Below are 25,776 nucleotides of genomic sequence, written 5' to 3' on the forward strand. Positions count from 1 at the left end.
CCTCGTAAGTACTGAAGCGGAGTTCCAGCCTTAGAATTTTTTTTTAAAAAGTCAGCAACTACAAGTACTGTAGCTGCTGACTTTTAATAATGACATTAACCTGTCCAGGGAGCCCGCAATGTCAGCCCCTGAGGCCAATTCGTCTACCGCCTCAGGTGCAGGCGCTGCCATTACAACTAAGGGAAACCGGCAGTGGAGCCTTCACAGCCGGTTTCCTACTGTGCATGCGCAAGATGTGTGGTGCTTTCTGAATGGCCACCTTGTCTTCTGGGACACACACATGTCCCAGAAAGCAACAGGGGAGAAGGAGGGCTCACTGCAGAAGAGGAAATGACATACTTCGCCACGGCCCGGCTGGGATGGAGGTACACCTTTGTACTTCCTAAAAGTTTGGGGAAAAAAATAATAATATATACAGTATATCCAAAAACAAGAGGTGGAGGGATGGTCTTTAGTTTAAGATCATCTTGTAAAGTTGGGTGGAACTCTGCTTATGTCATGTCATGTTATTTTACTCATTGAACTGCAACTCAATTTATAACATTTGAATCATGTTTATTTTCTGGATTTTTGGTTGATATTCTGTCTCCATCATTTAACACACACCTATGATAAAAATTATAGACCTTTCATTTTTTTTGTAAGTGGGAAAACTTACAAAATCTGCAGGGGAGCAAATAACCATCTTTCCCACTGTATGTGTGTGTTTTTTTTTTTTTAAATTGCATTGTGTTTTGAATATCAAAATATTGCTTATACACGTTACAATATACAGAGTATATAAAGAAATGCAAAGAATACAATAGTTTTTCCTGTTGCCATCAGATTCCAGCCAACATGTTTACCAAATGGAAGTGGACCTTCATTTAAAAGTGAAAGTTACACTCATTGTCCCCCCTATAACAAAATTGGTGTTTTTTTTCCTTTGATCAGGAAAGTTTTTCTGTCTCCCACTTCAGGACATCAGGATGTATCAGCTTGGCCCGCCTACCTTCCCCCACCCCTTCCCAAGCCTGCCTGCAACCTCCTGGAACATGTCACATGTCCCAGGAGGCTGCGGGACCAGTCTCATAGAGCTGTACAATCTTGCACATGCACAGTGGGGAGCCAGCTATGAAATATCAGGAAGTGATAGCCAGCTCTCACATCAAAGATGGCCGTGTCGAGGTTCTCAAAGAATAAGTACAGGTATTCTCTCCACCCTTACCCTACCATCCCGTGTCTCCAACCCTATTCACCTACAACTACTGCTCCTTTTAGAGAATACAGAGCCATTTTGTGGTAGTAAGTAATTTAAATGGAATTTATTAATAATAGACCCCCCCCCCCGAAACAGCAGATCCCCCCAGTAACAACAGACCCGACCCAGCAACAATAGACCCTTCCCCTAGGAACAAAATACACCCCCAGGTTAATGATAATAGAGCTCCCAGAAACAGCAGATCCCCCAGAAACAACAGATCCCCCTCAGCAACAATAGACCACTGATAGAAACAATAGATCCCCCAGCAACCAGCATTAATAAACCCTCCCCCCTCAACAGTGGATCTTCCCCAACAACATAAGAACCACAGGGCAAAGATCCCCCGCCAGCAACAGTAGATCCCACCACAATCATACATCCCTCCAGCAACAACTGATACCCTCCCGACAACACACAACTACAATAGATCCCCAGCAGTCAGCATTAATAGACCCTCAAGCACACCCAAGTCCACATTGCCAGTACATACATTCTGTGCTGGAGGTTCCAGAACTGCGCTCCCCCTCGTTCCCCCTGAAAAAAAGCCCTGATAGTAATGATCAATACTTACACACAGTTACATTTTACACCTACCTTTTTAACCTCGTATTTAATAGCGAGTTTTAAGCGACGGAGGCTGGGCCGGCCATTAGCGTCTGTGCTGCTGCAGTTCAAGTCTACATCACCATTTAAAATGGCTTCCACCTCCTCGGTGTTTCTGCACAAATCAAGAAGCCCAACAACAAAGTCCTTGCATTGCATAGACAATTTTTTGTAGTCATTCTAAAAAACATGTAAAACATATTGAAGAGGTAATACAAAATAGACAGAAGACTGAAAAAAAACAGAGGCCTTCATCAAAGCTTCCTCCCATCCTGTGTCAAGTCCCTCCATAAAGGGTTTTAGTGTGTAGGACATAGTTATGTGGATCGCTCAAACACTTGCTGAGAATTGACAAGTAAAAGATTCTAGACCACAGGATAATAACAGAGCAATCAATCAAGTGTCTTTTATGGATCAGTATTTATGAACTCAGAATTACTGCGTTGAGACATATTGTAAGTGATGGTTTTCCAATTGAGGAGACATTATACCCATAACTGTCCTGCAAGTGAATAAGATCTCCAAACTAATAACTTATCTCCTGATTATTTACAATAACCCATTTATTGTTAACCAAAAAAAACAAACAATTTGGCAATTCACACTATTTATCTAATTCTACTGCTTGCATACTGTACATATAGCCTAGAAGTTATAGATTTTTTTTTCTTCTTCCTTTTGACCACCCATGTTGGACCACTGGCCGACATGCCAAGCTAAATCATGGCCTACGTGGGCTAGAATTCTAACCCTGCATATAGTCAACCTTCTAACTTTGGTGTGAATAATTATATTAAAATATTATATCTAACTGTAGCTCCCTGATGTTTAGGCAGGGTTGCTAGTAATTTTACCTGCCAGGTATAGTTGCCTTGGCCAATTAATAGGGGATCAATCGATTCCACCCTAATTGTGGAATTGCTGCACTTCTCTCTTCTGTCACTAGATGGCCGGGTATCTGGTGGTATTAGATAAGACAAGGGCATTGCAAGGACAGATTAGGAATAGATAGTGTATCTCAGCCAATGGGCAGGGATCTTTTTGGGTCCCTTGGCCTGTTGGGAGAGCCTATTTATTTGGGTGGAGTCAGGTGATCGGGGTTCTGTGCTACCTGGAATGCCATCTGGGTGGACGTGTGTTGTGCTGCCCTGGGCTGCTAGGCCAGAGCCTGAGGCCTATACCAGGGACATCTGGCTGCTAGGCTGTCTGAGGGCCTATCCAGAAGCAAGATAGCAGTGTAAGGTTGGGACTGCGGCTTGAAGTCCAACCAGAAGGGACGGTTCTGTCGGCCAGAGATCCGGTGATGGTCGGAGGTAGAAGAGAAGCTGTTGCCATTAAGGGACCATCCACTTTATTACCAGAGACCACAGTGAGTAGCTGAAGCAAGTACCAGAGCAGTATTTTCACCAACTGGGGACTGTAACGAATTGGGAAACTTCAGCAGGTGTCAAGCCAGCTGAGGTGCAACTTGCAGAGCAGCCTTGTGTGTCAAGCCAGGGACCGAGCAGGCCAGTGTGGTCACGCTTGGGGAGTATCCTGAATGCCAAGCTAGGGACCCAGCAGGGACATGGAGGTGAGGCTTGAGGAAGATACTCAGTGAGAAGATTGTAGGAGCTCAAGAGATTCAGTGGCAGTGGATCAGCGAGTCTAGTGAGAGAGACTGGGAGCTCAGTTGAGTGAAGATCTACAAGAGGAGATTGTAGAGGAAGTGAAACAGTTCATTGTAACCTTTGTTAGGAACTGTGTAAGATTGTTGCACATTGGCACATTAGCAGAATTTGTCAGTGATTGGACCAGGCAATTATTGTGACTTCTACTGAAAGGTTCAAAAAGATTTTTTATTTTGCCTGAGAGGAAAAATTGTCAGCAGTGTTAGAATAAATTCCTCTTGATGGACTGTTTTTTTTGCTAACCTAATGTAACCCTGTGTAACTCACTGTATTCCCAAAAAGGAGTAAAATGTGTTTTTAGCTATGGATGGAGAAAGGAAGGGCTAGAGATTTATATTTCTTTCTGAGTCTTTGTTAGGAGGGTTAACCCTCACATCTTGTTTTGGTGATTGTAGAAAGTGAAGGGGAAAGTTGTCACCTGAACAAGAAGTAAGGGGAAATCTCCCAAAGTAGGCAGCTTTTCCAAATGCCTAATGTAAAAGCTGATTTGCCCCCCACTTTACTTAGGGCCTGTGTCAACAGACTTTTGTCCGTATGAGAACCACTTCTTCCCAATGCATACAAGTTTATATGCAAAAGCAGCTTGAAGCAGGTTAATGTAGTTTGGAAGGAGGTCAAATGTAACTGTCAATGAACTGTTATAAATATCAGAAGTGTCTCAAACTGATCTGAAATGCAAGCAGAATGTCCCTGAAAGTAAGATGCATTTTCCCACTGACAAGAGCCAAAAGCCTATTCCACAGTCCCTTATTTTGCAAGAAATAACACTTTGCTACAATGTAGTAAGTGTACAGCTTGTATAATAGTGTACATTTGCTGTCCCCTCAAAATAACTCAACACACAGCCATTAATGTATAAACCTCTGGCAACAAAAGTGAGCACACTCCTAAGTGAAAATGTCCAAATTGGGCTCAATTAGCCATTTTCCTTACCCGGCGTCATGTGACTTGTTAGTGTTACAAGGTCTCAGGTGTGAATGGGGAGCAGGTGGGTTAAATTTGGTGTCATCGCTCTCACTCTCTCATACTGGTCACTGGAAGTTCAACATGGCACCTCATGGCAAAGAACTCTCTGAGGATCTGAAAAAAAGAATGGGTGCTCTACATAAAGATAGCCTAGGCTATAAGAAGATTGCCAAGACCCTGAAACTGAGCTGCAGCATGGTGGCCAAGACCATACAGTGGTTAAATAGGACAGTTTCCACTTAGAACAGGCCTCGCCATGGTCAACCAAAGAAGTTGAGTGGACGTGCTCAGCGTAATATCCAGAGGTTGTCTTTGGGAAATAGACGTATGAGTTCTGCCAGCATTGCTGCAGAGGTTGAAGGGGTGGGGGGTCAGCCTGTCTGTGCTCTGACCATACGCCACACACTGCATCAAATTGGACTGCATGGCTGTCGTCCCAGAAGGAAGCCTCTTCTAAAGATGATGCAGAAAGCCCGCAAACAGTTTGCTGAAGACAAGCAGACTAGAGACATGAATTACTGGAACCATGTTCTGTGGTCTGATGAGACCAAGATAAACTTATTTGGTTCAGATGGTGTCAAGCGTGTGTGGCGGCAACCAGGTGAGGAGTACAAAGACAAGTGTGTCTTGCCTACAGTCAAGCATGGTGGTGGGACTGTCATGGTCTGGGGCTGCATGAGTGCTGCTGGCACTGGGGAGCTACAGTTTATTGAGGGAACCATGAATGCCAACATGTACTGTGACATACTGAAGCAGAGCCTGGAGACTGGGCCGCAGGGCAGTATTCCAACATGATAACAACCCCAAACACACCTCCAATATGACCACTGACTTGCTAAAGAAGCTGAGGGTAAAGGTGATGGACTGGCCAAGCATGTGTAGCAATAACTCATGGTGGAGCTGCTGGTTTAAAGCAGGCTGTTATCGTCACCTTTATTACCTCAATTTCACCAGAACCGGGTCTAGGGTCCTGTTGAGTTTAATACCAGACAGTGTAGACACCAGACATTTGAGTATCTTTTCCATTGCTTTAATAAAGAGTAACTGAAGGAAGTAGCAGGAAAGAGGTAGAAGAAGAGTTGCAGGGAAGTTCAAATACCTTTTCTTGATGTAGTATTATGAATTGGAATCTTGTAGATGAATGTACTCTCCTTTTAGAGTTGAATCTTTGCCCGCCCAGATAGGTTCCTCTCACTAACCTAGCAACCAGCACGCAGCACGAACAAAAGTCTCTGCCACAGACTTGAATGGAATAGAAACCCGTACGATCCTCTGTCACAGGATGTAATGGTTTACGATGGACAGCAAACACAGCACTAGAACCTTTAAGCCGACCCGGCAATACTATGCGGTAGATTAACTTTAGGATGCGTCCTCCAACTGAGTCACCAGGCCCCTCTCCAGACCAGCACTCTGCATGATCCTTCCATGACGGGTCCTTCCCTGGGATCTTCTCAGTTGTCCAGCTTCTTCCTGTAGGACAGACAGCACAGGATCATTCCCTCGCCGCTGTGGTAGGCCCGAGACAGGCTCCTGGGCCCACCGACACGCGGCAGCAACGTGGTCCTCCCGATAGGAGGACCACGCGGTAGTACTCCTAACACATACCTGTCGGCCAGGAGGGCCAGTAGGTGGAACGAAAAAGAACCCTAAAACATGGCGTCTGTCCCATAAATAACCACTCCCAGAATGTAACTCGGAGGACCGCCTCCACCGAGTTATCTCCGGGACAGAAGAGCACCCATACGCTTCAGTGCGTTGCCTTTCCAGCACTGACCCATGGCGACAACGACACCCACAGGCACAGTGTGAAACTACATGCAAAACAGCCAAACTGGAACAGAAGCTAAATCTGACTATGTATAAAACAGATAACCCACTAAATTTACCTATAAGTGGTAGATGAAAATCTACCAGCGCTACACATTTCTCCAGACCTAAACCCTATTGAGCATCTGTGGGGCATCCTCAAATGGAAGGTGGAGGAGTGCAAGGTCTCTAACATCCACCAGTTCTGTGAGCCGTCATGGAGGAGTGGAAGAGGACTCCAGTGGCAACCTGTGAAGCTCTGGTGAACTCCATGCCCAAGAAAGTTAAGGCAGTGCTGGAAAATAATGGTGGCCACACAAAATGTTGACACTTTGGGCCCAATTTGGACATTTTCACTTAGGGGTGTACTCACTTTTGTTGCCAATGGTTTAGACATTATCGGCTGTGTGTTGAGTTGTTTTGAGGGGACAGCAAATTTACACTGTTATACAAGCTGTACACTCACTACTTTACATTGTAGCAAAGGGTCATTTCTTCAGTGTTGTCACATGAAAAGATATAATAAAATATTTACAAAAATGTGAGGGGTGTAATCACTTTTGTGAGATACTGAATATCAATTGTATAGTGTTCATTCAAATATTACCTGTATTTTTAAATGGAAGAAAAGCTATACCTTTAAAAATCCTTAACTGTGAACTGACATACCTACAAAATAATTGCAATCCTGTTGTGATAAACATACACAGGTGGTGGACCTCCCTGCAGGTTATATTGCAGATGAGTAGTAGAAGTGCCTGCATCACAAGCCTGGATTAACAGAATTTAAAATATTTTGGCCTGGGATTACAGTTTCCATATGCCTATTGCTACTGAGCACTTAGAGTTCAATTATCTATAAAATGTAAGACCATATATCCAAGAACTGTATTACAACACCTTCAGAGCTATGTATGCTCACACAGCATTCTTTGGATGTACTGTATCATATCTTTATTTTACTTGTTCTTGGAAAACTTTGAATAAATAGATTAGGCCCATGTCAGATAGGCAGTTCTGTCACTGGCACACTTTGTCAGTAACAGAATTGCTAAAATTCATGGGACGTTATCAAGTGGAGTCACTTCCTTCTTGCTTGAACTGGTGATATGTTGCTACCTCTTTGGCCACTGAGCAGTGGTGAAGCACCTTCTACTAGTGATAGTGGAATCAGAGTTCAGTGATTCAGGGAATTGTCAGTCTGACATGACCCTAATTCCAAAATGTGAGACCAGAATAGCACCGGCTTTTGGTGCACAATGGGCACTAGGTAATCTATTGTATTTCTAAGGCCCATAATCAGTAGTATATTATTATTGTAAGTATATGAAAGTATGCATTCCATTTGTACAGGATTTTCTTCTGTTTAGTGGTGAATAACAACATAAGACTGACATAGCAGGGTAATAGTCATATTTCCACTGTCTGTGCTAGTCCTCATAATAAAGTCTGTAATCTCTAACGTACCTAAATACAGTGAATCACTGGGGAGTGATTTGGATTACTTTATAATGTGCAATTTTAGCTTCAGGGATTAGGTTGGGTAACGCTGAGCTGGTCAGGGCCTGGAAGTTTAAGTTTATATGACCACAACAAAAATTCCTCCTTGGTATGTAAAATACCTTTTATTGGTTGTGGCCTCACTTAGTTTACAATACATTGACAATAAAGTGATAGATGTGCTGATTTTGTATTGTACTGTATTTGATGTCAAATAATCATGAAATTTGTAATATGAGGGGTCTTCAAAAAGTTCCCGCATTATTAAAAAGAGTTTAAAAAAGTACAGAAACTTTTGAAGAACCCTCATATATTGCTACCAACCATGTTATGTGTATCTTATTTCAGTTCATAAAAGCATGCCTGTAAGGCTGAAATAAATCATAGCTCACAGGATGGGCAACATGTGATGAATAGACCTCAGATCAGTGCAGTTTAGTCAAAATATAGCTAATACTGTAATAATAATTATTAAAAGAAACCTTTAGAAAGGGTGAGTCCACCAAAAAGGACCAAATGCTGCCAGCTGACTTTTTTTTTTTTTTTGCCTCTCTATGGCTCAGATGGTAATAATTCTTAACATTGCTTAACATTGCTCCTTTCCACCTTCAAGTCTAACTTGCCCTTCTGCAGAAGGGAGAGACCCAGTGGTGGTACTACTTTTTCCAATACATTAAATATAGTAAAATTACATTGATGTAGGTTAATGAACCTGGAAAAGTAAATCACTCTGATCTTTCTGCAATCCTCAAAATAATTTAATAAAACAAAAATCAGCTAAGTATTCTGTTTTTTGGCATCTGCGGAAGGTTTTGGCATCCTTGGATGGTCTAGCCTTCTAAGGAACCAGAAACGTGTAAATCATTTACTAGGAAATGATATCACTGTGTCCTAATTCATAAAATTATCTTTACATTAAGTACTATAAAGCAAAAATGGTCCGAACATTAGTAAATGTTCCCTAGGTCTAGACACTAGATCAGTTGGTCGTGCCAAGGACGGATAAGTCATGGTTAGCCTATGCAGAAAGAAGATGAAAGGTGAAAGACATACTGCATTGATTTCCAGGGTGAGTTTATTAGGGAGAATATAAGAGAGCCTAGACAAGGTCTTATAAACTTTTAAATTACAATTTCTTCTACAAAGCCTAGGCTGATGGTATCTACAGTAGGGTTGCCACCTCAGCCCTTTAAACCAGGACACACATTAATTACACGGGTTCTGTGGCTGATTATGGTGGCAATTAATCTCACTTGGTGCCTTATCTGCAGTAAATTAGCCTCAGAACCTGTGTAATTAATATATGTCCTGGATTAAAGGGATGATGTGGCAAACCTAATCTACAGGGTTGTCTTATCCATAGGCCTTTTGTGCTACGTACCTGAAAATAGCTAGATCAGGTGACTGTCACATCATGTACAACATACCTTTAATTTCATTGATGTGTTACCAGATAATTTAGGCCTTAACTTTGCAGGTGGTGTTTAGTTATACTATCCACACATGAAACATACAAGCTGCATGAGAATACCTGCTTGCTATTGCTTCTGCAGTAAACCAGGAGGGTAATGCAATTGATAAAAGCTGTGCATCTGTCTGTAGGAAGGAAGGCACTTGTAAGCAGTTGGTGTCTGACGAGGCTATGTTAATACAGACAGTGGAGGCTTCTCTGTGCCTATTGCATTCTTTATCAATATCTTTTAAAGAGATGGGGAGGGTTGGCAAAGATTCCTAGGGCTACATTGCCGGCTACTGTAGAAGGTGTTATTTTATTCAACAGTAACAAATTGTTTCTCTACAAAGTCCATCAAAAAGTGTCCACATCATAAGTATATTGAAAATGCAGCTCAGTTCTTCCACAGGAACCACAAGAGGTATACACACTCACATAGTCCCAAACTCAGCATGCACCAAAATAGGTATGAAAGCATCTGTGGTGCTGCCTGCTACCATGAATTTATACAATTATTTTTTCTGGTAACACATGAAACATGGAGTAGTGTACAATGTGTAGTTGTGGTGCCATTCATTTTAAATGGCCACCCACCACAATTTACATACACTATAGTGCATTACAATGCATAGGGTGAATCAATTGCAAAATGTATATATAGTCTGTATTGTGGTGCCTGGGCAGCCCACTCAAAAGAGAAAGGCCTGCCTTAATGCAATACGTGTTCACGTGCGTGATAATACACCTCAGCACAAGGGAAAGTCTGAATCTGGCCTTATTGCATATTGTTCTATGCTTTTCTGATGAACTTGGGTCTCTAAGGTGGCATTTTGACCTCGATGGACCATGTAACATTATGTTGTCATTTATGGTAACTAAAAAAGGTACACTTTTTAATGCATTTCTAGTGCATAAATTAAGTTATAAAACAGTGACTGCAGTACAAACATCCTGCACTATTACATGAGTATGTAGGTGCCCTACCCAAGTGGACATACTCACCTTTGCTTTGCTTTCCTGATTCTCTGCTCAGCCACTGGGAAGGAAGCAAGGAAACCCTGTTGTAAGCTGAAAGTCACTCTTGTAGAAGCTTGCACAGGGCAGAGGACATTCCCCCGTCTATATGACAGCACTGCCATCATTAAGCATCAACATAAGAGAAATAAGAGTGAGTCACATGTAGCGCCCTCCTAGTTAGGCTGCTAGGTACTTTTTTTGGGGCTTCTGTAATCAAGGGAGCAGAGATTGTTTGCCTGGTCAGTTCAGAGTTTCACATACTGAGAGTTTTGCTTCAGCCTGCAACTGAAAGAAGCATAGGGAGGGAGAATTTAAAAAATGGCCAGTCTGAATATTGATCAGGGCCTAGCCAATCCCTGGGAAGGTGCGCCCAGATGGTTGCTAAGCAGTTCAATAGTCTGGAACACTGGAGAGATCATCTTTCCCCAGGAAATTCTGAGCCTCGGGAGGGGCTGTTGCCCCTGAGGCAGCTTAAAGTAATATTGAAGGCTGATTCTTTTTCAAGTTAACAAACATGTTATACTTACCTGCTCTGTGCAGTGGTTTTGCACAGAGCAGCCCTGATCCTCTTCTTCTCAGGTCCCCCCACCGGCGTTCCTGGCCCCTCCCTCCTGCTAAGTGCCCCCACAGCAAGCAGCTTGCTATGGGGGCATCCAAGCTGGCTCTCACCCGAGCTGCAGTTCTCATGTCCATTCACACACACAGAGCCATGGCTTAATTGGCTCAATGGCTGTGATTGACAGCAGCGAAAGCCAATGGCTCCTGCTGCTGTCTAAGCCAATGAGGAGGGAGAGTCCCCAGAAAGCTGAGGCTCTCATGCACATCGCTGATTCGAGCTGGGGATCAGGTAAGTATTAGGGGGGCTGCTGTACACAGAAGGTTTTTTTCTTAATGCATAGAATACATGAAGGTAAAAAACCATGAGCCTTTACAACCACTTTAAGGACTGGGTTGCTGTTCTACAAAGTTTAAGGAGCTGCAGTGCTGGGCCCGAGAATCAACCTGGATCTGACAGCAAACTTTCTTCAAAGGATCTAGTCTGGATAAGGATGGTCTTCCTCATTGAGTGGTGTCTGTAAGAAGCTGAAAGGAGGCAGCTGTCCTGGGGACTTGTAAGTAAAGACCCTAAAAGTTATCCCTGTGCCTGTATAGTGTTCTGAGGATTACACTGGGTACCAGCAATTATACATTAGAACAAGATAAGCAGATGCCAGAATAATTTACCCCCATGGTCTTCAGCTGTGAATGAATAGACTGTTCAGTAGTCACATTTACTTTGGGAGAAGACTGTCCTCTGTTTGCTATTAGTTTTGGAGTATCCCATGACCCAATCCCTGTCCTGTTACAAGTTCTTCAAGCAATAAATCTTAAAAAGACATGCCCTAGACGGTTTAATGGAGCCAGAGTGAATGGATGATTGCTTGGGTGACTGGCAGCCTTTGGACTGTTTGGGGAAGAACCAGTTAAATTCAGAGGCCCTTGCGGGGTAGCACTACACAAATACTCCTCCATACTTGGAAGTGTAGGGTATTTTCTTCACTTACAATGGCTGAGCAGAGAGGCAGGGGGGTGTGCTGCTTGGGACAATAACATTAATACTAACTTGTTTTGTCCTGCATGGAGAAAGCACAGATTGGCTTTAATGTAATTTTTTACTTTCAAACTTTTTTCTTTGAGCTGGTCCCAGACACAAAAGGGCTGACAAATGTGCAGGCATGATCCAAGTGCCCATGCCATGACGATGTGCCACCTGTCACATGAACATTTATTCTTGGACAAAGAGCTGGAAGGGGCAAATGCAGGAAAATAAGTGATCAAACAAGATTTTCAAACCTGAACCTTTTCTGAGAGGTCTTTAAATCTAAACTCCTGGCACAAAAATTTAATAGTCACAAAGAATATAAATTCACTTTGTGTGCAGCAAATACCTTTTCAAAACCAGATATAACCTTGTAAAATTAGTAGTCAACTGTTCCAGGAGCAGACCAATGGGAGGGACCCAGCAGGCCCGCCCTCCATAGGCTGCTTGTAGAAAACTATAGAACGAGCGGATACAAGCCCAGTCACCCTGCACAAGGAGATAGAAAACAACTTGACCTGTTTTAATAACAGGCGTTTCATGGTGGATTTGTGCACATCTATGGAAGAAATACACAATGGACACCAAGAATCAAGTAACAATACCCATGCCTCTTGCATTTTGCCTGTCTTTTAGTTCAAAAACACTAGATCAGATGATAATCATTGCATGTTCATAGCCAGGTCTATAATGAAAACCCTGATTTTACCTCTAGCTAGCTAATATTGTGAGAAAGCCAAATTTCGAGGCACATTACAGGTTATAAATATTTGATGTTGCATCGCAATCTTCCAGTAATTATCAAACTGTTGATTAACCAGGATTTAAAATATTATTACCCTATCAGCCCCAGTGGCCATTTAATGTTGATGAAGCCCTAATTGTGTACTGTATCTGTCATGACAAGTCTTGCATTGCAGAATGCAAATCCAGACACTATGCCGCTTGCATATTCATAAGCAATACTATAGAAAATCCTCTCTTATCTCCAGCTGCCTGGAGGTTTGTTTAATTTATAAACCACCTTATCGAGTATCCCCCATCTGTTTCTATTACACCATAGAGAGTTTGTGTATTATGAAAAAAAAGTGAAGGTTTAAGTGTATAACACGGTGCTAAAGTAGACTTGTCTTTAGCTAAAACCTATGAAATTCAGGCAATCAATTAATAGTAGTCACACAGCGATATCAGATGCTTTACTTAATTTCCTGGAGAGTTCTGGGAGTTCACCAATCTGGGCCATTTAATACGCAAATTTAGATGTTGAGTTGTAAAGTCAAATCTCATCACCCCCTGACCCCCCTTCCCATGGTATGGGCCCCCAATAATTAGAGAGGCTCAGACTGTTGCATAGACACACACAGCAGAGCTTCAACTTTGCAGCTGGAAGTGGCCATCGGCAAAATATCTACTTTTAAATCAGGAGCTACCAGGGCACCAGATTAATAAAGTCTGTTCAAGCACAATTTCTGCCTGCTCGGATCTGCTTCAGGGCTTTAGTTAAGACCAGATGCATTTCAAAGGCTGTTCACAAGAATTATTTTCTTTATGGGCAGACAGGTGGGTTGAAAAATGTATAACTAATATCTTCTAAGTGAGATCTCTTGGTTGAAGTTCAGCACAACCCCAGAGGCAGCAGTTGCAAGGCCAAGCAAGGAAGTCTCCATCCTTCTGTTGCATTCTCCCAAATTAATTTAAAGAGAGAATCCATCAGTGAGTGGGTGACTTGTTTTTATTGGATGAGACAGCTGGCTGGATTTGAGAATTCAGACCAGAGATGTTGCTGCCGGTGTCTTCAAGTGATATAGGATTAAATAAGCCAGCCAGTGATTCTACCCTGCAGTAACCAGACTAAGGATAAATACCAGCATATAAACTACTATAACTGATATTTCATTCTGCAGAGTGCTGTGTAGTCACGTGTGGATTGCACACATGCTTAACCACCCTCTTTAGTCTATTTACTGATACAGAGGTATCAAATGATTGTTCTTTTTACCACCAACTTGGATCAAAGTGACGGGTTCTCTTCTAAGAACTACAGTACCCCTACCCACTGATACCCACTTTTTCTGTGTTTCCCAATAGCTTTGTTCCACCATCAGAGCTAGGAGTCCTAACCCTGTGTAAGCTTCAAGCCGATTGGTGTTGGAGCATAAACAGGGCTAACATTCTCCTCCTCTTCATATGATAGCGTTGGAGCCTAGTTGCTCATACCAAGGGAGGTCACATTCTCCACCATATTCAGAAGCACTGGGTATTTACAGAGGGAAGTGCAACAAAGTTGAGAATCAGTAGGAGGGGTCAGTCTTGCAACAGTAACAAAGTAATAGATTCTCAGTGCTTCTGAATATGGTGGAGAATGTGACCTCCAAGGTGATAGCACATGGGAGCTTATCCGATGCACTCTGCATACACAGATGGAAGGAGGTGGTACGTGAAAATATGATCATTGTCTTTCACTGCTCACTATCTCCTCCAGAGAGCAATGAACAAGAGACGTTAAGGGGAAACCTTTTCTACCAAGCCCCGGAAGCTCATCTAACACCTTGAGAGGAGCACCCCTCACAGTACTACACCCACCTTGAATTCCTTCTCAATATTAGCTAACACAGCCAACTCATTACTGAGCTCCAAAGCTGTCATAACAGGGTCTTCGCTGGACAACGATAGATAGGCAGGACTTGCAAGTCCCTTATATGCATTGATCCTGGACCTGGAGTGGCTAAAGGCGTCATATTTTTGTTTTTCACTACATTCACTGCATTTACAAAAATAATCGTGAGGCCTCTCAATTCGGGCGCCCTTTCTCAGAAGGGTGTGAACTATTTCATATTCCTGACAATGAGCAGCCAAAATAATAGGCGTGATATCTTGAGAAAATCTAGTTCCGTCTTCATCATAGGCATAGAAATCGTCATGTTGGAATTCCGACTGGCTAGGACTCGTCGTAAGTCGCTTGCCTTCAGCAAACGACGGATGGCCAAGAATAGCCTCTACTATCCTTACATATCCTTTACTGATAGCTAAAAGCAAAGCATCTCCCACCCGTGCCAAGTTTTCCTTCTTCAGTAAAAGTTCTGTAATTTCCAAGTGCTCATTGGCAACCGCTAACTGCAAAGCATTCTGGCCCATGTAATCCACACAGTTGACATTTAAAGAGTGACATTCTTCAATCATCTTCCGAACCACAGGAATGTTCCCGTATTCTGCAGCATCCAAAAAACGCTCCTCTTCTGCTGATAGGCTGGTAGAACGGTCACTGAACATATAAGCTGGCCCTCGGTTAGTTTGCCTCCTGTTTTTTTCCCGAAGTAATGTCTGCCTCCGATGCGACAATTTGTTTTGCCTGTGTGCAAGACAATAAAAAGAACCAAAACGATTATAAGTAAGATACAAAGAAAATTTCCAGACAAGGTATTCAATGTTACAAAGAAAAGGAACCAAGGAACATGAGTTTTTCTTTTGAAGAAAACCAACAAATTATGTAATGAAAAATGTTATCCCAATGATTGTTTTTTTCATATGATGGCGCACTGAGGGTATTTCCCTTGGTTGGCTGCACCCCATAAAATATGTTTTATTGGATGGTGTCTGTGTAATCTCTATGCTTTATGTGCATTGAGGTACAGTATAGTTGAACTAATGGCAGATAAAATTGACACTGTATATTCATTTTCATGATTTAAATTTAAAAAAGCTGATTTGTCATATGGAAAAAGTAAAGATACCCCTACGTTTACCACCACTTCAAATCCATGAAATTAATATCAAATGTTCCAGGCGAGGTGCCAATTATGAGACCCTCCTTATAGGTAGAATGCAGGTGGAACCTGTCTTACTTAAACCTTAGACATATAGGGTCTGGTGTTCTCTTTGCTTTTGATTTGTGTGGTGTCATCATGCCAAGATCAATAGAGGCCTTCAGTAAGAAGGTTACCTAGGAGTCAGGAAAGGGATTCAAAAAGATTGCCAAATGATTTGAAATTCCATTCCTCTCCACAGTAAGGAAAAATCTACATGAGGGGTAGATTTCAAACAACTGCTAATTTATTAGCCCAGCAAATTGAACCCAAACATGTTCTTGCAGCTGCATTTATAATCAGAAAGAGATTGCACCAATTCCTTTTGCATGAGAGGTGTATAAAGAAAAAGCCTTTGCTGCCCAAAAAGAACATTAGATTAATGCTGGGCATAGATGGATCGAAATTCAGTTGGTTCAGCAGAAAATGGTCGAATTTCGATCTTTGTGGCTGTTCCTGTTTTACAGAAGTCGATCGTTAGATCAACTTCAGTCAAACGAACACACTGGTAAACGTTGTTGATTGGTGGCTGCAGTCTCTGATTAGTGTATTCTGATGGCAGTGGGGGATTTCTCAATCCACCTCACTTGTGTAGCTGTAGGAATCTGTTTATTTTTTTTTTTTTCATTCAGCCAACAACAATAACAGTCTTTGCCCAGCTTAAGATTACAATTGAACATTAAGGCCTTCTGGAACAATGTGCTGAAGATTGATCAATAATAGACAGAGTTGTTTTTTTCACAGTAACAGTAGACATGTTTACTAGAAACGGAAGACAATATTTCAGGAGAATAATTTCATAACAACTGTGAAGCATTGTGGTGAATATGTTATGACTTGGGATTGCTTTGCAGCTTCAGAAACTGTCTTTGAGTCAACAATACATTCTACATCATACAAAAATGTGCTTGATGAGAATGTGATACCTAGATGGGGATTTACTAGAACTGGTGCACAAAGAATTTGGTGTAGCTGTGCTTAGTAACCAATCAACTTCTAACTTCACCTTGTTCAATTAAGCTTTGACAGTAAAACCTAGAAGCTGATTGGTTACTATGCACTGCTGCACCAGATTCTTTGTGTACCAGTTTTAGTAAATCTCCCCCCCATCCATCCAAAAGTTGAAGTTGAACCTGAAATGGGTCTTTCAGCAGTATAATGATCTGAAATATGTTAGAAAATTTACCAAGGAATGGCTTAAAAAGAGAAAATGGAGGGTTATGGACTGCCTTAGTCAATGATCTGACATCTTGGAACTGAAGGACCTTTGCATTGAGAAGTGGTCAGAAACTGTTGGACAGTTATACAAAATGGCTACAGAAAGTCATTTCTGCCAGTGCAATGCTGCAATGCCAAGGTTATAGCTACTTTTTCTACAGTACTCTACTAAATCTATTGATATTTTCGCTACATAAATGATTGAAAATGCTTTTATTCTTGTGTTCCATTTCAAGCATATGCCTTTTATTTGTAAAAAAGTCAACAATTTTCATGGGTTATATGACTGTACTTTCCAACACTTATTGACAATCATCTATGGGGTCTCTGAAACTTCAGGCTATTCCAGGAAAATAGAGGAAGACATAAAACAGAACTGTCAGTTCCTGACACACTGACATGGATGATGGAATAGGAAAAGGCATAGCAGTGAACTTCTAAGCCAAAAGAAATATTGCTAGGTTTTACATATTGAGTGGCCCAAATAAAAAAATGGTCTATTACACTTGTAGTAAATAGGGAAGAGAAGAGTGATTTCGAGAGTCAAGTTCAATGAACTGCTGAAAATTCCTTGAAGAAAAACAATCTACTTTTTTTTCTTTATTTATTAATTCATTCATTCATTCAAAGGGTAATTGGAGAGTATATTTAGTATACTTAGTGATTTTTCATTATATATGTAGCACTAGCCCTGTAGTAACTGGTTGCCCTACTCCTGCACAGCCAGGCAATATGCATTCTCCGCTTGCATCCAAACACAAGAAGTCAAACCCTTGGCTTTGTTTTTATGTTTTATTAGGGATAGCAACTTGGATGGGGTGAAGGATTACATGGATTGCCCAACTTGAATCAAAGAATAAAAACCATGGACAACTTATTCCCTATGTACAAAGTGTGCTGATGTACTCATATTGTCCTCCTTGCTCCCACTGCTTCTTAGGCAAGATTCCTTTCAAACTGCACTGCTGTCAGGATCCTCCCAAGCCAGCCCGAGCTCCAGCCCCAGGCAGAGCCCCCCCCACCCCCAGACCAGGGGTCCCCTCTAGTGCCACTGAAATTCTCCTCAGCACTAAATCTTCCACCGACTCCCCTGCTAGCATGACTCATCCATTTTTAAGCTCTGATTCAGCCAACCTGCCAGGCCCACTGCCTGAGGATTGGCCAAGTCCCCTAAGTAAGCAGATCAACCCTCCTGACCTCTGACCACTAACTTCTAGATAGAGATGTCTCAAATCTTCCAGAAGCGGGGGGGGGGCACCAGAGACCTGCCTGTATGAGTCATCCACCATGACCTGCAATAAACCCTTGACCCAGATTCAAGATTCATTTTACCATGAGCCAAAAGGTTCATCTGAGAAATTTATATATGGGTAAGATTGGCGCTGCTAAGTGTTACCAATGTGACAAAGTATGTTAATAAAAATCCTTGGAAGATTAAATGAAAAATAGAATGAAATAACGAAAAAAATAATAAAATGAAAAAATAATAAAGTAAATTTAAAAAGTTGTACTGTCACTTTAAGACATCATCATATAAGGTACAATTCTGTTAAATGGGCAAACACACATAATAAAGTGTTCAAAAAACTGATCAATGAGTATGTGTCAAACAAGTGTCCATTTTTTTGTGATTCCAAAGTGCATAGATCAGCAAAAGAACATTAACATATAGAATCCATTCAATTTTAAAGTTCATACAAAAATTGTGGTAAAGTGAAAAAATTATTTTAATTGACAAATTTGGTGACTCTTCACACGTGCTCCACTCTCAGGTCCACACTCACCAAAGGGATGTAGCTCTTTGTCCTGTGTTCCCTCTTTGACATTCACGATCGTTCAATGTACACACATATAGATGGATAAGAAAAAAGGGAGATTCCTTCGTGTAAATCCCTATTTAAAAGTTTATTGCATAAAAGTTTAGTAAAAAGTACTGACACTAGTGCCAAAAGGTAGTACACGATTTACAACAAAATTGTCTGGGACGCCTTGCTTTCCACAGACCAGAAACTCCAAAACCGGAAGGGATGCAGTGACACTGTAAGCCCTACGCATTTGTCATGCAGACATCATCAGGATGCAGGGGCACATCCCTTTGGTGAGTGTGGACCTGAGGGGGGGAGCACGTGTGAAGAGTCACCAATTTTGTCGATTAAAATAATTTTTTAACTTTACCACTATTTTTTATGAACTGATGGATTCTATATGTTGATGTTCTTTTGCTGATCTATGCACTTTGGAATCACTAAAGAAATGGACACTTGTTGGACACATACACATTGATCAGTTTTTTGAACACTTTATTAAGTGTGTTTGCACATTTAACACATTTGCACCTTATATGATGATGTCTTAAAGTGACAGTACAACTTTTTATAATTATTTTATTATTTTTTCATTTTATTATTATTATTTTTTTCGTTTTTTCATTCAATTTTTCATTTAATCTTCCAAGGATTTTTATTAACATACTCTGTCACATTGGTAACACTTAGCAGTGCCAATCTTACCTATATATAAATTTCTCATATTCCTTCACTGATCCCACACCTGTGGGTACAGCTGGGGTAGGCTGCAGCTAATTTCCATCTCCTGGCACGGAACACTATATTGTTTTTTAAAAGGTTACTTTGCCTGCACTATTCTAGTAGCACACTAGATGGTGCTACATATATTATTATTATTATGTTTTAATATTTATTATTCCAAGTGATGCAGGCTCATAATCTACGTTGACATATTCTGCGTTAAGGAAGCTCAATCATTTTCATTGGGCTGTCAAAACATGAAAAAAATGTCCCTGCACTATTTTTGAGACACAGCCCCTCACAATGTACAGCCGTGGCCAAAAGTTTTGAGAATGACACAAATATAAATCTCTGCTGCTTCATTGTTTTTAGATCTTTTTGTTAGATGCTACCATGGTATACTGAAGTATAGTTACAAGCATTTCATAAGTGTCAAAAGCTTTTATTGACAATTACAATGCAAAAAGTCAGTATTTACAATGTCGACCCTTCTTTTTCAAGACCTCTGCAATTTGCCCTGGCATGCTGTCAATCAACTTCTGGGACACATCCTGACTGATGGCCGCCCATTCTTGTATAATTAATGCTTGGAGTTTGTCAGAATTTGTGGGGGTTTTTTTTTGTTGACCCGCCTCTTGAGGATTGACTCCAAGTTCTTAATGGGATTAAGGTCTGGGGAGTTTACTGGCCATGGACTCAAACTTTTGAGGTTTTGTTCCCCAACTTAGTTTTAGTCTTACTTTAGACTTATGGCAAGGTGCTCCACTATACTGGAAAAGGCATTGTTCATCACCAAACTGTTCTTGGATGGTTGGGGGAAGTTGCTCTCAGGGAAACTTTTTGTACTATTCTTTATTCATTGCTGTGTTTATTCATTGTGAGTGAGCCCACATGAATGGTCTCAGAATGCTTTACTGTTGGCATGACACATGACTGATGGTAACGCTCACTTTTTCTTCTCTGGACAACGTTTTTTCCGGATGCCACAAACAATCATAGAGGAGATTCATCAGAGAAAATTACTTTACTCCAGTCCTCAGCAGTCCAATCCCTGTAGCCTTTGCAGAATATCAGTCTGTCCTCCCTGATGTTTCTCCTGGAGAGAAGTGGCTTCTTTGCTGCCCTTCTTGACACTAGGCCATCCTCCAAAAGTCTTCGCCTCACTGTGCCAGCAGATGCACTCACACCTGCCTGCTGCCATTCCTGAGCAAGCTCTGCACTGGTGGTGCCTCCGATCCCACAGCTGAATCAAATGTAGGAGATGGTCCTGGCACTTGCTGGACTTTCTTGGGCGCCCTGAAGCCTTCTTCACAAATGCAGTGGATTATGGGATTAAAGAGGAGTTCCACCCAGAGGGTCCAGTAAAAAAAAAAAAAAATTAAAAATCAGCAGCCACAAATACTGCAGCTGCTGACTTTTAATTGGACACTTACCTGTCGCTGGGTCCAGCGATGCGAGGGAACTAAGCCCCGCTCGTCTCCCCCCCTGTTCAGCGGTGCCGGCATTGCAACTGTGGGCGCCGGGCTGTGGCTTCACAGCCTGGCACCCACTGCGCATGCGCGAGCGGCACCGCGCGCTGTGATTGGCCTCTCAGTCACCTGGGACCTGTAATGGGTCCCAGATGATTGACAGGAGGGTGGGAGCAGAGCGGAGCCCTTCCTGTGCCAAGGGTGAAGTGATGTCACCAGCCCGTGCACTGGAAGGGGCAGACTACGAGGGAACCCCTAGCAACAGGCATTTAGAGGTAAGTTTAAAAAAATATATATCCAAATGTTTTTTGGGGGTTTTTTTAGGATTTTTCATGTATTTTTGTTTTTTTGGGTGGAACCCCACTTTAAGTTCATTTTCATGGCAAAGAGGGACTTTGCAATTAATTGCAATTCATCTGATCACTCTTCATAACATTGTGGAGTATATACAAATTGCCATCATAAAAACTGAGGCATCAGACTTTGTGAAAATTAATATTTGTGCCATTCTCAAAATTGTGGCCATGGCTGTAGGTGTTCACATTTGTCCTCTTCACATTTCACTTTACCCTCTTTCTCGTTAACAATTTAATATATCTTTACACTATAGGCTTCCCCGAAATTTAGCCACATACCAAATTATTTTCTACACTAAGATTTTAAAGCTATTTCCTGTGCATGCTTATCATGACTAAACTCAAAGCTGCCCCCAATCGCTCTAATGAACAATATTAGCATACCACCATATCTCGGTTTCCTTTCTTGGTGGCAGTCAGTGCAGGTGGCCAATGACTGCTTGTGCTCTGCTGTTATTCCTGCTTGGGTACTGACTGATTGACTGTACTGCATCCAGTGAATGGATCAATTTGTAATGCTAATGATGTGGCAAGGAAAGATCCCACAACAATCTGACAGATGGATACGTAGAAATGCTAGCAGCTGAGGAACTATCTTCACCCATTTATCCAAATGATGTCACAGCTGTCTGCTGGACTGTGAAATATGATGGAGAGCACCATTCCCAGTGGACACTGAGCCATCATTCACAATGTGCAGAAACATCTGCGACCTGCTTCCTATTGCGATTGAAAGAAAAGAATTGTCCCAGGACAGCTTAGCATCTCTACAATAAATATATACAGTAAATGCATTCTTGGAAGTAATTGTGTTTCGCCTGTAATCAAAGCATAGGTACTAACATGTTACAGTCTTACAACTGAGTTGCGGCATCCAAGCTTTTCACATGCAAGCAAGGAGTACAAATCATGATCTCGTTCAACATTAAAATGCTCAGTAAATATAATATAGATATGTTTGCTTCTTGAATGCAATTTTTCCGTAAGCATTACCTGTAGAGGTCAGGAAATTATGAATTTACGTGCATCTGTGTCCCATTTGGGGGTAATTTCCCAAGTGAAGGGAATCAAATTGGAAGATTTTTCCCTTTATCCCTCTATTCCTGTTATGATGACAACTCCAAATCTTTGGTTAACATTCACCTTCTTGGTGACACTGGCCCTCAGGACAAATAGGGTGAATTGCATTCATATGGACATAAATATTAATACAAACACGGCTATCCCCTCACTACTGTGTGCAAAACTCTGAGCTGTGCCCCACCAGATTTTAATTGTGCCCCTCCCTGATCCCTAATGCCCTGTACACACGATCGGACATTCCGACGACAAAATCCATGGATTTTTTCCAATGGATGTTGGCTCAAACTTGTCTTGCATACACACGGTTGCACAAAATTGTCAGAAAATCCAATCGTTCTGAACGCGGTGACGTAAAACACGTACGTCGGGACTATAAATGGGGCAGTAGCCAATAGCTTTCGTCTCTTAATTTATTCTGAGCATGCATGGCACTTTGTGCGTCGGATTTGTGTACACACGATCGGAATTTGTTGTCGGAAAATTTTATAGCCTGCTCTCAAACTTTGTGTGTCGGAAAAAGTCAGATGGAGCCCACACACGATCGGAATTTCCGACAACACAATCCGATCACACTTTTTCCGTCGGAAAATCCGACCGTGTGTACAGGGCATAAGAGTGCATCCACTGATCCATGATAAGCCAGTCTGATGGGGACAGTTGAAGTAAGGGGGTACTCTAATGGGGGTGAATTGATGTAAAAAGGGGATTCTGATGGGGACAATTGATGTAAAAAGGGGATTCTGATGGTGACAATTGATTGTAAGAGGAGACTCTGATGGGGACCCTGGTAAGGACTCCTGATGTAAGGAGGGACAGTGATAGAATCAACTGATAAAATGGCACCCAGTTTCTGTTTAACTGCTTTCTGCCCAGTCACAGTACATTTACTGCAGCAGGGTGGCATGGGCAGGCAGGATCACATACATGTACATGATCCTGCCAGTTCTGTGTTAGAGGCATGCAGTGCGCCACTCCCGCAGTGGATACAGCAGATTGCAGCTCCTTGTACCCACACTGATTTGAGTGGTCAGGGATCGTGTGATCGCTATGCGATCACATGATTACACTGTCAACAAAGCTGTTATGAATGAATTTCATTCAAAGCAGCTGTGTATCCTATAATGATGCTGTGATTGATCCACAGCTATCACATGGTACCTGGGCCAGCACCCTGTACCATGTGATAGCTGTGGGCCAATCATATCAAACAATAGTAAATCATTCATGACAGTAACCCATTCATGACAGTTCAAAACATTGCTGTTACAGTGGTCATTACTGTAACAGCAATCAAAGTATAAAAAAAAATCTCTGATCACCCCCCAGAATAGTGCAGTGTCACTATGGTGAAAAAAATCAACAAAAAATTATTTCATTTTTATTTTTAACATACGGATACCAGTAAGTATTTCTGATCATTGCCACACCAGTCATATGATAATGCTGTACTGCACTGGCGACAGTATGTAAAAAAAAAAGTGAAAAAACATTTTTTTGTTAATCTCTTCATTTTTCAAAAAATTGTGACAAAAAAACGACAACTACAAAAAAACTCACCATGCCGCTTTCTAAATACCTTAGACTGTCTACTTTCCAAAAAGGGGTCATTTGGGGGTTATTTGTACAGTCCTGGCATTTAAAAGGCCTCAAGATTTTGGATTGGCTGTCAGTACATCAGAATTGATCAATTTTCAAATATATATACTATATATATATATATATATATATATATATATATATATATATATATATATATATCATAGTTTGTAGACACTATAACTTTCACACAAACCAATTATTACACACTTATTGGGATTTTTTTTTACCAAAAAAAGTAGCATAATACATTTTGGACTAAATTTATGAAGAATTTTGGGTCTTTTTTGCATATCTATTATAACAGAAAGTAGAAAATATTGGGTTTTTTTTTCTTTTTTTTTTCAATGACAGGATAATCCATACAATTGTTTCCTGTTCACTCCTGCACTATCTGTAAGATGTTACTTCCGGGTCATGACTCGTGGTACAAAAGGGTGCAGGGAAACTGGTCCCCCACTTCACTATCACACTGTGAGAAAGAGGCTCACATACAATGTTGATTGTACGCCTGCTGACTTTTTTTTTACTGGACCCTCAGATCAGATAGGATAGATATGGCCCTGTTTCCAAGCCCAGTTCTTCTAATTATGAGAAGTTGAAACTAAACCTATAGAGTAACCAAAAGTCAGGGAGCACTGAAACCCAAAAATGTATACAAAAGGATAGCATCAGTTATGATAAAGCCAAAAAACTTTATGCTCCCACCCAACCAACTCCCTCCTCCTCGTGTGCACCCCTCTCTGCTGAATTATGCTTCTTGTTTTTATATACTTACTTTTTTTAGATGTCTTCATATCAGTCATGTGACACGACAGGTCCTCCTACTCTTTACGTCTTCTCTGGGCTGGATAGTCCTCACAGATGCAAAGATTGGCACTGAAGTGATGATGTTATTGCTGTTTTCTGCACCAATACGGGTGGGGTTGATTTACTAAAACTGGAGAGTGCAAAATCTGGTGCAGCTCTGCAGAGAAACCAATCAGCTTCCAGTTTTTTGTTTTTTTGTCAAAGCTTAAAGTGCTTGTAAAGGCAGAAGGCTTTTTTATCTTAATGCAATCTACCTGTGGGAGTCATGCTTGCAACTGTCAGCCTTGCAATGCCTCATGGGACTTGTAGTTTCGAAACAGCTGGAGGGCCGCCAGTTTGAGACCCCTGCACAAGAGACTCGACTGTCTCTCTCTCTTCATTGGCTGAGACCACAGCGAAGTGCCATAGGCTCCTGCTGCCGTCAATCAAAGTAACTGAACCAATGAGGAAAGAGAGGGGGTGGGGCCGGGACGCGGATCCATGTCTGAATGGAAGCAGGGAGTTTCGGCTCGGGTGCCCCCATAGCAAGCTGCTTGCTGTGGGGGCACTGAACATGAGGGAGGGGCTAGGAGCGCAGAAGAGGGACCCGAGACGAGGAGGATCTTGGCTGCTCTGTACAAAACCACTGCACAGAGCAGGTAAGTATAACATGTTTGTTATTTTTAACAAAAAAGAGAGACTTTAGTATCACTTTAATCGAACAAGCTGAAGTTAGAAGCTGATTGGCTAACATGCACAGCTGCACCAGATTTTGCACTCTCCAGTTTTAGTAAATCAACCCCACTGAATGCAGGACACTGTGGTGACAATTCCTCAGTAGTTGGGCCCATGACACCCCTACACCCACAATATCCCCCCAGTCTTCCAGGCTGAGTGATAAAGGATTTTTTTGCGGTGGAGAAGAAGTACAATAGGGGCTCTTGGTTGAAGAGAATTATTGCAGCCAGAGCTATTTTTTTTCCATTCTTATTATACTCACCTAAGGAAACCTTTCAAACTAAAAAAAAAAAGCCTAGCGTTTGGTTTTAAGCAAGGATTATAACCACTCTGGGATCATTTTCAATTTGTATTTA

At 41.6% G+C, this 25,776-nt stretch overlaps 1 protein-coding gene across 2 annotated transcripts in view; it reads right to left on the reverse strand.

Annotated features, from left to right (window-relative positions):
• The window catches only part of TRPC6 (transient receptor potential cation channel subfamily C member 6), a 348,949-nt gene that overhangs the window by 101,615 nt on the left and 221,558 nt on the right, over window positions 1–25,776 (reverse strand). For both annotated transcript variants that reach the window (XM_073613057.1, XM_073613056.1), the window contains exons 2-3: window positions 14,424–15,189; window positions 1,838–2,026 (exon numbers count right to left, since the gene is read on the reverse strand). In XM_073613057.1, coding sequence (XP_073469158.1) covers window positions 1,838–2,026; window positions 14,424–15,189 — 955 coding nt within the window. The remainder of the gene's footprint in view (window positions 1–1,837; window positions 2,027–14,423; window positions 15,190–25,776) is intronic.

This window comes from Aquarana catesbeiana, linkage group LG02 (genome assembly GCF_042186555.1).
Source record: "Aquarana catesbeiana isolate 2022-GZ linkage group LG02, ASM4218655v1, whole genome shotgun sequence".
In the NCBI taxonomy this organism is placed as follows: domain Eukaryota; kingdom Metazoa; phylum Chordata; class Amphibia; order Anura; family Ranidae; genus Aquarana; species Aquarana catesbeiana.